Consider the following 18,273-nt stretch of genomic DNA (forward strand, 5'->3'; position numbering starts at 1 on the left):
GGTGACTGGTGAAGTAGCCTACCATTAAATTACTGTTTAAATCTGTTTACACGAGGCCTACATGATAACAGTTCGTATACTCACACGAAGGCGTGGTAGATGAACGCCCATGCCCTGGGTCTCTCCAGTACATTATATAGGTAATTCTGGAGACGCCGGTAGTGCGCGTTCCTGCGCCCGCTCTGCGCGCTGTAGATGAGCGGCTTCCCGAGCAAACTCAACCGGGCGCCCTTTCGCCTCTCCGCGCCCCCTGCACCTGCAGCGTCCGGCGAAAGCATCCCGTCTCCGACTCGAACAGTGTTGTTCATCATCCTCCGTCCAGACTCCACATCTTTCAACCTATAGTTCTGAGCCCGACGCCCTGGAGAGGTTTTCATCCAGAGCCCAGTACCGGCCTCATCGCCACTGTGGTTGCGGGGCATGGCATCAGCAACACCGACTGGGGATGTGCAGTAAGTCCCGGGGACGTGCACATAGAGTATAAAAGAGTTTGCACAAAGAGGTCTCTTGGAAAGGCAAACTAAGGTGTTGGAAAGAAAACTATAAGGCTATATTAATGAATTAATTTAAATAACTATAATTAACATTAGGCTATTTTATGCTCTCATCTACTGGGGTTCGGTGAAGTAAGTAGAATTCTGGGGTTTGGAGACTTCTATGCCCACGGCGCTTTGGGCATCTGCGTGAGGCGCGGGAAGAGCGGGGTTATGAAGGAGTGTCAACGTCTCCCGGACAGATATTTGGCGAGGGGAGGGAATCACCCGACACTCACTCACTCACTCACTCACTCACTCACTCACTCACTCACTCACTCACTCACTCACTCACTCACTCACTTACTCACTCACTTACTCACTCATGCTTCCTTCCTCCCACCCTCCCTCCCTTTCTCTCTTTCTCTGACTTCGAGATGTAATATCCACGCGGCTCAGGATTTGCACAGACAGACAAGAAGCTCGATGTTTCTGAACCCGGTGCAAGCTTGCTTTCCAAAGTGGCGCTTAGTTTGGCTCTTCAGTGCGCGCGTCTTCAATCATGGCACAGCAGTTGTCTAGAATATTTAATCACTCGAAAACCAAGTATATGGAATTAGAGAGCAGCAACAAGCCCATGGCTACCCGGGAATCGATGTCAGGCTTCAGCAGATCAAGGGGCAGACACGTGTGGTGCTGAGGAAAACCTATTCAGGATGAGTTAATAATCTGTATTCTGAAATGCTGCCTCAATATAATCACCCACTGCGACCTCACTGTAAGCAGGGACGTCGTGCTCCCCAAAAATCTGAGTGGGCTCAAAGTATGTGAGGATGGCTGGGAAGTAGTCCATATGGGGGGGGGGGGGGATTTTGCATTTTTCAAACACCTGAAACAGCTTTTTCCTGCAATCTAGAGCCATAATAATTATGCTTAATTTTTATGTAAAGGAATTTGAGTCTTATTAAGTAGGCGTACATTTAGTTATCACTTGCTTTTCTAAAGTATGGTACCTTGCCAGCTAAGATAGATAGACAAGCTAGCTACTCTAACTTGATTGATAGCCTGAAATGGCTTCTTGGTAGCTAGTTATTAGGTTGGGAGATTGGGAACCTATCTGGGCTAGCTAAAGCCAACTTCATAAAATTGCTAAGTGGCTAGTAGTATTAGGCCTACAGAGAAACAACAACAAAAATATATATGACAATATTATTATTTTAAAAAATTACAGGACAAATCTGATGGGCCACTTTCCCCTGTGCCCCCTATTGGCATGAAGCCTCTGCCTGCAAACGTATCAAAAATATCAAGGGGCACCTGTGGATTGGGCTCCAATTAAGTAAGGGATGATCAACAAGGGGCTATGCATTCTATGGAAAATAATGAACAAGTTTAGAAGTACAACTAAAATAATAACAAAAAATCAAAAAAACAATGTCCAATTCATACTAATTTAAAATAGGCCATGTCAATATGACATGCCTAAAAGATCAAATGGAAATATTTGTTGTTAATTCATTGTATTATCATAATCCAAATATCATTTTCAAATCATAATAATATTATGAATAATAACTCAAATAATATTTTCATCATAAGCAAAAGCCTGAAAGTGTTACTTTTGTTCCGGGTCTCACTCCCCAAGCTTCCATTTGAAATGATGGTGAACACAAATAAGATTAGTAAGAGTTCATTCAAAACAAAGTTTAGATTACATCTAGGAGCAAATAACTCGTGTCAAAAGAAGAGGACATGCACCTCGGGTAGGTCCAGTTCAGCACCGTCCTTCCTCCTACTCAAGGTATCCCAGATTGTCGGACTCTCTTGTAGCCTGAATATGGGCATTGACAATTACAACGAGATTCATCCGTGCCCAAAGTGTTGTTGGTCTGGTTTCCTTTTTCGTTTGTTTTCGTTTCAAATATGATTATCTGTACTTGTTTCGTTTATTTACATTTATTTGATATTTTTGCGTTTATGACTGCAAGTCACACGCTCCTCAAAACGCAATTCATAGGCAACAGGGCTTCTCCGCCCACGTGATCCCAAGTGAAACACGTTATATTGTAGACTATTAGGCCTTCGCAGCGGAATAAATTAAATGCACACATTCAAATACAGTGACATCCTTATGAGAGTGTATAAAACACCAGATTAAGAAATACAGTGGGTTTGAGAGGAGACTTGGCTAGAGGAGCACAGCAAGTGACTGTGTGTGTGTGTGTGAGTGTGTGTGTGTCTGTGTGTGAGCATACATGCATTTACTGTGTTTATGTCGGATGAGGGAGCTTAATGGACTGGGTGTCCACGAAGATCATGTCTTTCAGAAGTTACTAGTAGGCCATTACTGAGCCAAATCCCCTGCCTCTCTCAGCAGTGCAGAAGCCATCATCCTGTTCCCCAATATCAGTAAGACCACAAGCATCTGTGAAACTACTATCCGAAGGCAATTTGCACAGCCTAGGAACCATACTCTCTACAACACTGTTGCGACTGAACCTCTCGTTCGGGAGCGGTCCTAGCGGGACCACTAACTGTCCTTTTAGTATCGTGAATCACAATAAAAGTACCCCCTCTAGTGGTGACAGGTTGACATCACACGTCTGGGTTGTCTGTATTTTTGTATGGTTATTACGGCATGAAAGTAAGTCCACATTTCACTTTGGCTCTACTGTTACAATAGTCAATATAATCATGGAAGGATTCAAGGGGTAAGAGTGATTAAATGGGTAAATCCACTCATGAAGCAGCAATGGAGGTCATTAAACTTGCACCTTAGCCTGCGGTTCTCCCTTCAAAGCAGATAATCTAAGCATACAGGCATACATTAACTCCTCTCAATTGTCAGTCATATAGCCTTGTGGGATTTATCAGCAACTCATCTCCTTTTATACTGTTTAATAAAACCAATGGTTCTACAAAATGAATTAGATGATCCACCAGTTTGGAAAACACTGCTAACAGTACAAATCATTCAACCATTGGGCATAACACAGTATATGGGGAGTCTAACATAGCTAAAAGACTAGGCCTACATAGAGAGTGAGAGAGAAAGAAAGAGAGAGAGAGAGGGGGGGGAGGAAAAGAGAGTGAAAAAGTGAGAGCGAAAGAGAGAGAGAGCAAACTTACTACAGACAGAGGGAGAGAGATAGATAGGGAGAGAGAGAAAGAGAGACTGAGACCAGTGAGAGCCCAGTTTGGTTTATGGAATGTTTAGGCTTCTCTTCGTCCCGTGCCGTATTTTTTCGGAGCTGCCGGAGCATGGCACTACCATGAGGCATACCGTGAGGCCAGACAAGCGCCCCCATAATGCGTCATAAAAATACTGAGGAGATTACATGGCTATCGGGATCAAGGCAGGGCCCCATGAGAAATGAGTCTTAAAACTTTAGCAGTGGATGCTAGCGGGAGATGAGCTCCAGACTTGAAATGCTCCTTAGCATATTTGCTAGATACCGGTTATAAATCATATTCCTTTTATAGTAAAGATTATTTTTTTTACACCACAGTGGTGGTGATTTTGAAACATAGCAGAATGTTGTGCCAGGCAAGGAGATTGATTACCTTCTCACCAGCTGTTGGGCACAGGGGAGGGTAGTGTCTTTTTTCCCTGGTTTACATTTGCTCTTTTGTAGGTTGTACTACAGTGCCTTCAGAAAGCATTCACACCCCTTGACCTTTTCCACATTTTGATGTATTACAGGCTGAATTTAAAATTGATACAACATTTAGATTTTGTGTCACTGGCCTACACACAATACCCCATAATGTCAAAGTGTAATTATGTTTTGAGGTTTTTTTACAAATTCATAAAAAATGAAAAGCTGAAATGTCTTGAGTCAATAAGTATTCAACCCCTTTGTTATGGCAAGCCTAAATTAAGTTCAGGAGTAAACATTTGCTTAACAAGTCACATAATAAGTTGCATGGACTCACTCTTTGTGTAATAATAGGGTTTAACATTATTTTTTAATGACTACCTCATATCTGTACATATCTGTAAGGTCCCACAGTAGAGCAGTGAATTTCTAACACAGATTCAACCACAAAGACCGGAGAGGTTTTCCAATACCTCGCAAAGAAGGGCACCTATTGGTAGATGGGTAAAAATAAAAAAGCAGACAGTGAATATCCCTATGAGCATGGTGAAGTTATTAATTGTACTTTGGATTGTGTATCAATAGACCCAGTCACTACAAAGAAGCAGGCGTCCGTCCTAACTCAGTTGCTGGAGAGGAAGGAAACCGCTCAGGGATTTCATTATGAGGCCAATGGTGACTTTAAAACAGTTACAGAGTTTAATGGCTGTGATAGGAGAAAACTGAAGATGGATCAACAACATTATAGTTACTTCACAACACTAACCTAAATGACAGAGTGAAAAGAAGGAAGCCTGTACAGAATAAAAAATATTCCAAAACATTCATCCTGTTTGCAATAAGGCACTAAAGTAAAACTGTAAAAAATGTGGCTAAGAAATTAACTTTATGTCCTGAATACAAAAGCATTATGTTTGGGGCAAATCCAGCACAATGCATCACTGAGTACCACTCTTCATATTTTCAAACATGCTGGTGGCTGCATCATGTTATGGTTATGCTTGTCATCGGCAAGGACTAGGGAGTTTTTTTAGGATAAAAATCAACAGAATAGAGCTAAACACAGGCAAAATTCTAGAGGAAAACCTGATTCAGTCTGCTTTGTAACAGACACTGGAAGACAAATTCACCTTTCAGCAGGACAATAACCTAAAACACAAGGCCAAATATACACTGGAGTTGCTTACCAAGACGACATTGAATGTTCCTGAGTGGCCTAGTTAGTTTACTTAAATCGGCTTTTATGCACTCACTACCTGTAAGTCACTCTGGATAAGAGCGTCTGCTAAATGACTAAAATGTAAAATGGCTGTCTAGTAATGATCAACAACCAACTTGACAGAGCTTGAATCATTTTTAAAAGAATAATGTGCAAATATTGTACAATCCAGGTGTGCAAAGCTCTTAGAGACTTACCCAGAAAGACTCACAGCTGTAATCGCTGCCAAAGGTGATTCTAACATGTATTGACTCAGGGGTGTGAATACTTATGTAAATTAGATATAATTACAAATAATTTGTAGACTGCAAATTCACCGCAAGAAGCCCAAACATATATAATGTTTGACTAAAACATCATAATTTCAAGCCTTGCTTACATTTGTATACGATCACGTCTCTCTATTATGCATGGGAATAGTTGGGAACAGATTTCTTAAATGTAAAAAAAAAACTTTGGGGACCAAATGAAACCACCTGCGTGCCATATTAGGCCCGCGGGCCTCCAGTTAAGGAACCCTGAATTATGATTAAATGACCCCCCGCCACAGAGGACGTAATTTCCTGTCCTAGATAGGAAATGCATGATTAGGTTCCCTCTCCGAAGAATGACTTAGGCTACTTATACATATTCAAGAATTGGGTGAGGGAATTTCCACGTGGAGTTGATAAACATCAACAAATGGGCACTGTCAGTGTAGCTAGCTAGCATGCTAACCTTATCTAGCTAGCTAATGTTATCTGTTTTTGCTCGGGGGGTTTTACTACACCGTATTCAAAAGAATAGCTAGTTCTCTATAGCTAGTTCTGGAGATGGATTTGTATTGTATGTATTGTTATTTCCAAAGTTTTGGCATTTTCCATAAATTATGGCCGCAAATCCGCCATAGAAATGCAGTGCATTTGGAAAGTTTTCAGACCCCTTTTTCCACATTTTGTTACATTACAGCCTTATTCTAAAATTGATTAAATCATTTTCCCCCTCATCAATCTACACACAATACCACATAATGACAAAGCAAAAACAGGTTTTTATACATTTTTGCAAATGTATTACAAATAAAAAACATAAATATCACATTTACATAAGTATTCAGACCCTTTCCTATGAGACTCTAAATTGAGCTCAGGTGCATCCTGTTTCCATTGATCATCCTTGAGATGTTTCTACAACTTGATTGGAGTCCACCTGTGGTAAATTCAATTGATTGGATATGATTTGGAAAGGCACACACCTGTCTATATAAGGTCACACAGTTGACAATCCATGTCAGAGTGAGAACCAGGCCATGTCGAAGGGATTGTCTGTAGAGCACCGAGACAGGATTGTGTCAAGGCACAGATCTGGGGAAGGGTACCAAAAAAATTCTGCAGCATTGAAGGTCCCCAAGAACACAGTGGCCTCCATCACTCTTAAATGAAATAAGTTTGGAACCACCAAGACTCTTCCTAGAGCTGGCTTCCCGGCCAAACTGAGCAATCGGGGGAGAAGGGCCTTGGTCAGGGAGGTGAACAAGAACCCGATGGTCATTCTGACAGTGCTCCAGAGTTCATCTGTGGAGATGGGAGAACCTTCCAGAAGGACAACCTTCTCTGCAGCACTCCACCAATCAGGCCCTAATGGTAGAGTGGCCAGACGGGAGCCGCTCCTCAGTAAAATGCACATGACAGCCCACTTGGAGTTGGCCAAAAAGCACCTAAAGGACTCTCCGACCATGAGAAACAAGATTTTCTGGTCTGATGAAACCAAGATTGAACTCTTTGGCCTGAATGCCAAGTATCACGTCTGGAGGAAACCTTGCACCATCCCTACGGTGAAGCATGGTGGTGGCAGCATCATGCTGTGGGGATGTTTTTCAGCGGCAGGGACTGGGAGACTAGTCAGGATCGAGGGAAAGATGAATGGAACAAAGTACAGAGAGATCCTTGATGAAAACCTGCTCCAGAGCGCTCAGGACTTCAGACTGGGGTGAAGATTCACCTTCCAACAGGACAACGACCCTAAGCACTCATCCAAGACAACGCAGGAGTGACTTCGGGACAAGTCTCTGAATGTCCTTGTGTGGCCCAGCCAGAGCCTGGACTTGAACCCAAGCGAACATCTCTGGAGAGACCTGAAAACAGCTGTGCAGCGACGCTCCCCATCCAACCTGACAGAGCTTGAGAGGATCTGCAGAGAAAAATGTGAGAAACTCCCAAAATACAGGTGTGCCAAGCTTGTAGCGTCATACCCGAGAAGACTCAAGGCTGTAATCGCTGCCAAAGGTGCTTCAACAAAGTACTGAGTAAAGGGTCTGAATACTTATGTAAATGTAATATTTCAGTTTTTAAATAAATGTGCAAAAATGTCTAAAAACCTGTTTTTGCCTTGTCATTATGGGGTATTGTGTGTAGATTGATGAGGGGGAAAAAACGATTTCATCAATTTTAGAATAAGGCTGCAATGTTAAAAAAAAGTCAAGGGTTCTGAATACTTTCCGAATGCACTGTAGTTAGAAAGAATAACGTGAAGCTCCGGTAATTTGGATAACTACTAAAAGATAGCTGACCTGCGCTTCTCTAATGTAATGGACACGGTGCAACCTTTGGTAGGTAGGTGCTGGCAGGCTTTGGCTGCGGTACAGCAAAGCCAAGTCAGCCCGTGCTTATTTTTCTCACAGGGGAAGTGAAATGTATCATGATCATGCATGCCACAAATGACATGCAACTATAAGTTCCTTGAATTTTCTTTTTATCTTGATAGACACTTGTGGTTTGTAGCTAATAGTACAACAATCAAAGCAGTGGAGCGTGTAGTGAAGCAAAACTTTAGTGGTCAAAATCATTCATCTTGGTGCAACGGGGGAGCGGGTTTGACAAATCCTATCATATCACGCATATACCATTTATAAAATGGTCAGATATACATATATTATTTTTTTATTATAAAATTGACAAATCATATTGAGACAACATGCAAAGATATATAAAGACAACATGCAACAATTTCAAAGATTTTACTGAGTTACAGTTCATGTAAGGAAGTCAGTCTATTGAAATAAATTCATTAGGCCCTAATCTATGGACTTCACATGACTGGGAATACAGATATGCATCTGTTGGTCACAGATACCTTTAAAAAAAAGGCAGGAGAGTGGATCAGAAAACCAGTCAGTATCTGATGTCACCACCATTTGCCTCATGCAGCGCGACACATCTCCTTCGCATAGAGTTGATCAGGCTGTTGATTGTGGCTTGTGGAATGTTGTCCCACTCCTCTTCAATGGCTGTACGAAGTTGCTGGATATTGGAGGGAACTGGAACACGCTGTCGTACATGTCAATCCAGAGCATCCCAAACATGCTCAATGGGTGACATGTCTGTTGAGTATGCAGGCCATGGAAGAACTGGGAAATGTTCAGCTTGCAGGAATTGTGTACAGATCCTTGCGACATGGGGCCGTGCATTATCATGCTGAAACATGAGGTGATGGCAGCTGATGAATGACACAACAATCGGCCTCAGGATCTTGTCACGACAATGGGCCTCAGGATCTCGTCACGGTTTCTCTGTGCATTCAAATTGCCATTGATAAAATGCAATTATGTTCATTGTCTCTAGCTTATGCCAGCCTATACCATAACCCAGGGTTGCCCAACCCTGTTCATGGAGAGCTACCCTCCTATATGTTTTTGCTCCAACCCCAGGTGTTACTAACCTGATTCATTTTATCAATCTGCTAATTATTAGAATCAGGTATGCTAGATTAGGGTTGGCGCAAAAACCTACAGGACGGTAGCTCTCCAGGAACAGGGTTGAGCAGTCCTGCCATAACCCCACCGCCACCATGGGGCACTCTGTTGACATCAGCAAACCACTCGCCCACACAACACCATACACGCTCTCTGCCATCTGCCCGGTACAGTTGAAACCGGGATTCACCAGTGAAGAGCACACTTCTCCAGTGTGCCAGTGGCCATCGAAGGTGATAATTTGCCCACTGAAGTAAGTTACGACGCCGAACTGCAGTCAGGTCAAGACCCTGGTGAGGATGACGAGCACGCAGATGAGCTTCCCTGAGAAGGTTTCTGACAGTTTGTGCAGAAATTCTTCGGTTGTGCAAACCCACAGTTTCATCAGCTGTCCGTGTGGCTGGTCTCAGACGATCCCGCAGGTGAAGAAGCCTTATGTGGAGGTCCTGGGCTGGCGTGGTCTGCGGTTATGAGAACGGTTGGACATACTGCCAAATGATCTAAAACGACGTTGGAGGCGGCTTATGGTAGAGCAATGAACATTCAATTCTCTGGCAACAGCTCTGGTGGACATTCCTGCAGTTAGCATGCCAATTGCACACTAAAAACTTGAGACATCTGTGGCATTGTGTTGTGTGACTAAAATGCACATTTTAGAGGGGCCTTTTTATTGTCCCCAGCACAAGGTGCACCTGTGTAATGATCATGCTGTTTAATCAGCTTCTTCATATGCCACACCTGTTAGGTGGATGAATTATCTTGGCAATGGAGAAATGCTCACTAATAGGGATGTAAACAGATTTGTGCACAACATTTCTGGGATCTTTTATTTCAGCTCATAAAACATGGGACCAACACTCAACATGTTACTTTTATATTTTAGTTCAGTATATTGTATGCTCAACATTTATTTTATTTAAAATTATATTATTTTATTCTAATACAATTGCTCAGAAAAAATATTTAGTTTAACAGGTGATAAAAAAAACATCTAAAGAAGATGTGTTCATTGTTTTGGCGCCACTGTTTTCAATACTTTGTGCACTCTCCCCTTGTGAGTATAACGGCACTTAGCCTTTTCCTAGAATGTGTTATGAGATTGCAGAACCCATTGGGAGGGACCATTTTGAACATTCCTCCATACAGAATCTTTCCAGATCGATATCCTTCGGTCTGCGCTTACGGACTGCCTTCTTATAATAATAATAATATAATATGCCATTTAGCAGACGCTTTTATCCAAAGCGACTTACAGTCATGAGTGCATACATTAATTTTTTTTAAACCAGAGGTTTAAATGGGGTTCAAGTTCGGAAACTGAGATGGCCATTGCAAAATGTTGATTTGTGGTCAATTAACCATTTATTTGTAGATTTTGATGTGTGAAGAATAATAATAGGGTGCCAATAAAAAAAAAGGATCTACCCTCATCATCCTCAGACACATTCTCCACAGAGTGACTGAGAAGACCTGTCAGATTATAGATAGATTGGAGATTGCCTGTTATTTAGCTGGACATACACAAACATACACACACACACACACACACAGAGAGAGAGAGCCGCCCCTAGACTTTTGGGGGCTCTAAGCGAGATTTGGTTAGGGGGGCACCTCACGTGCAAAACATTTGAGTGATTCTGGAACTCTACACATTTTGCCATGGGCTGAAAGTGCATTTTGCAGTTTCAAAAATAATATCCGGCAATTCTACACATTTTGCCATGACTTATTCCATATTCATATGATATCTGAGTGAGAGTGACTAAAAAATTCAGTGTGGGGCCCCTGGAGGTCAGGGCCCCTGGACAGTCAGTATTTTGGTGATGATTACTACAAGGTTTAGATAGCTAGCTAGACTACCTTATCTAGCAATAGAATATGTTTTAGCTAACATGGGCTAATTGAGTGACCGTCAGTGACTGACATAAGTAGAAAACTACTGATGCACTATCACTAAGTTGAGACCCCGACTGAGTTCTCAAACTATAAATACATGTTAGTTTTTTTGTTTTGTTCGGCACAGTCTGCGTATAGGCAGGGGTGCTTCTGTACACACACAGACACACAAACAAATACATACCTTCCTCAGGGATGAGCAGGACGACCAGACTATAGGACCTCATACTTTAAGAACAGAGAACAAGACATGGTTAGTGCTCAAGCAGACACACATGAACGCACATGAACAAACACACAAAGATACAGGGCCGGCACCAGAACGAATCAGTTGGACGGGCATTTGGTTTCCATAGGGGGGCACGTTCTTTTCACGGGACCTCCTGTGTGCACGCGCTTGCTCCAGTACTAACCCACCTTGATACAGCTAATTAAGTTCCTGAGTGGCAACTGATTAGTAAAAACGTGTGTCTTAGTTTGAGACTGGAACAAAATCCTGCAGTAAGGCAGGAAGGTATCTCTCCAGGAGGAGGATTGTCCACTCCTGCATCAGACCTAGGTATAAATACAACTGCATACAAGTACTTGTATTTGAAAATACTTATTTCCATGCATTTTAGTATTTTCAAATACACAGCTCAAAACAAATACTTACATTTGAAGTATTTGAATGCCTACTTGTAAAACCAAATACTCTACCAAATTGTATTACAAAGTATTTTAAAATACCCTCAAATACTCTGCTCTAAATGTTGGGCAAAACAATTGTTTTTTTAAACAATTCTATTAATATATGTTTTAAGTAGAAAGTACATGCTCACTCAATTAATTATAGAAAGTGCTTTCAATATCTTAGTCCTTAAAGGGGCAATCTGCAGTTAAAACAACAATAAAGAAAACACCCCGCCACTGTTTGGGTAGACAGCTGAGGGATGGGACTGGAGGAATGTAACCACTCTCAAATTCATAGACAGAGCAATGGATCGAAGGACTGACCATCCATAATATCAAAATGATCGTTTTAAAAGCTAACATAAGTATGTTTGGAAGCTAACAGAAGTATTCTTTAAGAATCAATGGATATACAGTATATTGTTAATTTAAAAGCCACATTTCTTTAATTTTCTTTTTTTAAATGACCAACATTGTTAAAGGGGCATTTTGCTAAAAAAAACATTTGATATATTTTTCATTATTCTGCTGTTAATACAGTTCCAAAAATGTTTGCATGTCAACATTCAAGTTTTCAATATATATATATTTTAGTCTCCTGATGCTCAAAATTAAGAAACATCTCAAATTGATTTGATGATGCAAATCACTTTTCCAGGAAGTTTCCAATGTAATTTTAAATAATTATATTTTTAGACCATATAAATGGTGGACTGATGTGAAATATATTAACAAATGGTTTTTGAGTAAAATGCATTGTAGTAACACTTTAACTTAAGTTGCTCTAACCTGTGTAGTAACAATGTATTTACACTATTAACAACATTGTATTACCATTTTTTTTTTTTATACTTTAGTCATTGCATTTTGATTGCATACTATCAAAGTTGAATGTGTAATAATAACAACAACAATAATAACAATAATAACATTATTATTAAAAACAACAACCATCATAATGTAATTATTATGAACAATAATACCAATAATAATAATGGGTCTATAATAATATAATCAGTACAAAGGTATAAGAGCAACTTGTTAAATGTTACGTACAGTGGGGGAAAAAAGTATTTAGTCAGCCACCAATTGTGAAAGTTCTCCCACTTAAAAAGATGAGAGAGGCCTGTAATTTTCATCATAGGTACACGTCAACTATGACAGACACATTGAGAAAAAAAAATCCAGAAAATCACATTGTAGGATTTTTAATGAATTTATTTGCAAATTATGGTGGAAAATAAGTATTTGGTCACCTACAAACAAGCAAGATTTCTGGCTCTCACAGACCTGTAACTTCTTCTTTAAGAGGCTCCTCTGTCCTCCACTCGTTACCTGTATTAATGGCACCTGTTTGAACTTGTTATCAGTATAAAAGACACCTGTCCACAACCTCAAACAGTCACACTCCAAACTCCACTATGGCCAAGACCAAAGAGCTGTCAAAGGACACCAGAAACAAAATTGTAGACCTGCACCAGGCTGGGAAGACTGAATCTGCAATAGGTAAGCAGCTTGGTTTGAAGAAATCAACTGTGGGAGCAATTATTAGGAAATGGAAGACATACAAGACCACTGATAATCTCCCTCGATCTGGGGCTCCACGCAAGATCTCACCCTGTGGGGTCAAAATGATCACAAGAACGGTGAGCAAAAATCCCAGAACCACACGGGGGGACCTAGTGAATGACCTGCAGAGAGCTGGGACCAAAGTAACAAAGCCTACCATCAGTAACACACTACGCCGCCAGGGACTCAAATCCTGCAGTGCCAGACGTGTCCCCCTGCTTAAGCCAGTACATGTCCAGGCCCGTCTGAAGTTTGCTAGAGTGCATTTGGATGATCCAGAAGAGGATTGAGAGAATGTCATATGGTCAGATGAAACCAAAATATAACTTTTTGGTAAAAACTCAACTCGTCGTGTTTGGAGGACAAAGAATGCTGAGTTGCATCCAAAGAACACCATACCTACTGTGAAGCATGGGGGTGGAAACATCATGCTTTGGGGCTGTTTTTCTGCAAAGGGACCAGGACGACTGATCCGTGTAAAGGAAAGAATGAATGGGGCCATGTATCGTGAGATTTTGAGTGAAAACCTCCTTCCATCAGCAAGGGCATTGAAGATGAAACGTGGCTGGGTCTTTCAGCATGACAATGATCCCAAACACACCGCCCGGGCAACGAAGGAGTGGCTTCGTAAGAAACATTTCAAGGTCCTGGAGTGGCCTAGCCAGTCTCCAGATCTCAACCCCATAGAAAATCTTTGGAGGGAGTTGAAAGTCCGTGTTGCCCAGCGACAGCCCCAAAACATCACTGCTCTAGAGGAGATCTGCATGGAGGAATGGGCCAAAATACCAGCAGCAGTGTGTGAAAACCTTGTGAAGACTTACAGAAAACGTTTGACCTGTGTCATTGCCAACAAAGGGTATATAACAAAGTATTGAGAAACTTTTGTTATTGACCAAATACTTATTTTCCACCATAATTTGCAAATAAATTCATAAAAAATCCTACAATGTGATTTTCTGGATTTTTTTTTCTCATTTTGTCTGTCATAGTTGACGTGTACATATGATGAAAATTACAGGCCTCTCTCATCTTTTTAAGTGGGAGAACTTGCACAATTGGTGGCTGACTAAATACTTTTTTCCCCCACTGTAAATGGTTTCTAGAAATATGACAAGAAGAGGAAGCCAATTTAGACTTTTTAGAAGCACCCTAGGAATACCCAGTCATATAGCAACTTGTCTTCTTCCCAGATACACTATCTAAAGTAGGCTATGAATTGCATTTTGGGATAAAGATATGTTAAGTATATATGTTAAGTTTTTATTCCATATAAATCTACTGAGTACATGAAAACTATTTTCAAATACTTTAAAATATTAATTTGAAAATACTGTCTTTCAAATACTTTTTTTTACTATGTATTTGAAGTAGTTGTAAATACATAACAATACTTTCCAAATGCATTTCAAAATATATTCCAATATTTTACTACATTTTCAAACAAACCTTATTTGAAAATAATTGAAATACATCAAATAGTATAAATAGCAAAACCCAGGTCTGCCCTGCACTAAATCATTCAGTGTCGTGCACCTGCCACATTTAAATATCTGCCAATTAGACAAGACTAGAGTTTGAGGATGGTAGTTTAGGCTGATGGCATGCTAGGATATGGTTTCTCATCCTTTCCAATGACCAAGATGTCTCTATCTCTGCTTTTTGAAGCAGCTTTATTCTCAGCCCCTCCCACCCCCCACCCATTACACAGCCACACCTCTCTCTCTTTGCCTCAAGAGTGTGTGGGGATGAGCTACACTGCTTCCTGAGTTTGACTTTGTTGCAAGAAACTTAACAATGCTATTGTTTTAAAGTGATAGGACATATTGTTATGCATTGTTGCTGATTCTGAGCGTTGCTAAAATATGTAACCAAAAGTGTCCTTTGACTGAGATTATCAAGTGTCACTTAAAGGCCCAATGCAGCTGTTTTTATCTCAATATCAAATCATTTCTGGATAACAATTAAGTACCTTACTATGATTGTTTTCAATCAAAATGGTCAACAACAAAAAATAAATAGCTTAGCAAGAGTAATTTCTCAAGCAAAAATTATAGTAGGACTGTCTGGGAGTGGTGTGAGTGGGGAGGAGAAAACTGAAAACTATCTATTATTGGCAGAGAGGTTTGGAACTCTCTTTTATATTGGCCTATTAACTAATTTACCGCCTGGTGATGTCATCAGGCAGGCCAAAACTCCATCCCACCAAAACAGGCTGAAATTTCAGGAGGTATTTTCAAACAGTTCTTACACTCAAAGGGCATTATCATCATTTTCACAATTTCACAGTATTATTTGAACCTCATAGTGTGAAAATATATATGAAACAAAGGAAAATCATGTTTTTGACTGCACTGGGCCTTTAAAGGTGTCAAATCATTGCTTATTGTCTGTACACAAGTGTGCCAAGTTTAAACTAGTGTGCCAAGTTTATTGATCCTTTTCACAAGTTCTGGATGTTATTTTTTGACACATTCTAATCAAAATAGATTGCTTGAGTGTGATTTTAAAATGTGTTGTTAGGATCCTGGATGCTGATTGGACGAGCAGTGTTCCAAGCTGTGCTGTATTCGCCAACACAGGCACTCCGACGGGGCTGTAGTGGAGCGGGTCGAGAACTTCAAATTCCTCGGTGTCCACAGCACTAAGGACCTTTCATGGTCCAAACACACCAACACAGTAGTGGAGAGGGCAGGAGGCTGAAAAAGATTTGGCATGGTCCCTCAGATCCTCAAAAAGTTATACAGCTACACCATTGAGAGCATCTTAACTGGCTGCATCACCGCTTGGTATGTCAACTGCTTGGCATCCGACCATAAGGCACTACAGAGGGTGGGGAATAGAAACCAGTACATCACTGGGGCCAAGCTCCCTGCCTTCCAGGACCTCTATACCAGGCGGTGTCAGAGGAAGGCCTTAAAATTGTCAAAGACTCCAGCCACCCAAGTCATAGACGTTCTCTCTGCTACCGCACGGCAAGTGGTACCGGAGTGCCAAGTCTGGGACCAAAAGGCTCCTGAACAGCTTCTACCCCCAAGCCATAAGACTGCTGAACAGTTAATCAAATGGATCCCCGGACTAGTTGCATTGAAGATGCTCTCTGTACCCATGAGTGTCCATGCATATAGTGACTTTTGAAATGTTTGGATCCTTTTAAACTAAATTTGATTGGTGGATTCAAATAAAGTATTTAAAATGAGAAAGAGAGAGAGAGAGAGAGAGAGAGAGAGAGAGAGAGAGAGAGAGAGAGAGAGAGAGAGAGAGAGAGAGAGAGAGAGAGAGAGAGAGAGAGAGAGAGAGAGAGAGAGAGAGAGAGAGAGAGAGAGAGAGAGAGAGAGAGAGAGAGAGAGAGAGAGAGAGAGAGAGAGAGAGAGAGAGAGAAGATGCTGAACTCTTGACCTCTGCTGAATGATGATGACTGACACTCTGCAGCACTGGGCCAAGACCTCCCTGCTCCACTGCAGAGCTTGGCCAACACCTCCCTGGGATCTACCCTGATGACTCTGCCTACCTGTACCCAGTGGTGTGTATTCATGGATGCCAATGGAAGCCAGGCTTATAAAAAATTATAATACATCTCTGTGTTTCATAGTTTTCCTTCAATTCGCAAGAGGCTGAATGTATCTCACCGGAGAAAGCATCTGAGCGAGCGAAACAGCGCCCCTCTGTCTCTGTATGTGTAGGCCATCTATCTGATGCTGTCTGGTCAAAATGAGTATGACAATATTGTCGCCCATTGCATTGAATGCAAAAGAAGCCAGCAAGCATTTGGCCTACCTAGAAAAAAAAATAAAAAAGAATAGCCAATCAGCGTTGAGCTAAACTGAGTGAGCTCAACTGTGAATGGTCCTGTCGCACCCAAAAAAAAGTGTCAAGGGAAGTCAGTTTGGATTTGGCTTCACTCCAATCACATCGAGAGCAATACGTCATTAACAGAAACAACTTGAATTGTTGCATCTCGTTGTGTTGTTGTCCTCTGGTGGCTAGCTAGCTAGCTAAAATTGTCTCCTTCCTAATTTAGCCATGGATGGAGATAGGGATTTGGACTTACTTCAGTACATGGCCAATGATTATAATGGCGATTCTGATACAACCATAAATTCATACATTGTGCCCCAGGCCTGAGAGGATGGAAGTTCAATATGTAGCAAGATGTAGAAGGCTAATGTTAACTAGCTAACGTTGCCCATGAAAGGTCCTCTGTAGCTCAGCTGGTAGAGCACGGCGCTTGTAACGCCAAGGTAGTGGGTTCGATCCCCGGGACCACCCATACACAAAAATGTATGCACGCATGACTGTAAGTCGCTTTGGATAAAAGCGTCTGCTAAATGGCATATTATTATTATTATTAAAGGAAGTTAGGCTAGCGAGCAAGCATTTTAGCCAGGTAGCCTTGGACAAAAAAAAAGAAACATGTACTGTATGACAGAGTCATGAAAGAGAGGAGGATGGCATTGGCGTATCTCTACAAGTAGGGTGTGTCAACATGTTTATTTTTTCTACTTGCACGAACGCACGCACACACACACACACACACACACACACACACACACACACACACACACACACACACACACACACACACACACATGGACACACACACAGAAATCAGAACCATGGACAGCCACATCATATTTAGCTTACGTTGATTGGACTAAATTGTTTTTGGTATCTTTTAGTTGTCATTGTATTAGACTAAGCATAGGTGATTTGATGATGTTGAAATGGTGCTGGAATAGTGGAGGGAGCTCCTGTTTTCTTTGTGACTTGAGGTAACTCCGTGGTTCTAAATCAATAGTTGTTTAGTAGTCCGAAAATGTCAGACACATCAACTTGCTTGACCATGCTGTAGGTCATGTAAGTGTTTGTTACATGCAATATGCTTTGTGGACTTCACCGGACAGAGGTTGCTCTTCGGTTTTGTGATGAAACAAAGTTGTGGTTGAATTTATTCTGCCATTGCGTCTTCTTATTGTCTTGGCTTTAGGCCTATATATCAAGGTCGCAAGGCATATGAACTAACAGGTTATAGAGCAAACAACACAATTATCACAAAGCATAGGTTGTAATATGGCTTTTCTTTCTGGCTTGACTTCCCCAATGATTTTACCCACTCAC

General features: G+C 41.2%; 2 protein-coding genes across 2 annotated transcripts in view; one reads left to right on the forward strand and one right to left on the reverse strand.

Annotated features, from left to right (window-relative positions):
* Positions 1 to 422, reverse strand: part of kcnq5a (potassium voltage-gated channel, KQT-like subfamily, member 5a) — a gene marked incomplete at both ends in the record, with an annotated part of 134,675 nt that extends 134,253 nt beyond the window's left edge. Inside the window, one exon of the mRNA XM_084153340.1 lies at positions 85 to 422. Coding sequence (XP_084009466.1) covers positions 85 to 422 — 338 coding nt within the window. The remainder of the gene's footprint in view (positions 1 to 84) is intronic.
* Positions 1 to 18,273, forward strand: part of slc17a5 (solute carrier family 17 member 5) — a 583,343-nt gene that overhangs the window by 233,426 nt on the left and 331,644 nt on the right. The window lies entirely within an intron of this gene.

Source organism: Coregonus lavaretus, assembly GCF_964263955.1.
Source record: "Coregonus lavaretus genome assembly, chromosome: 36".
Classification (NCBI taxonomy): domain Eukaryota; kingdom Metazoa; phylum Chordata; class Actinopteri; order Salmoniformes; family Salmonidae; genus Coregonus; species Coregonus lavaretus.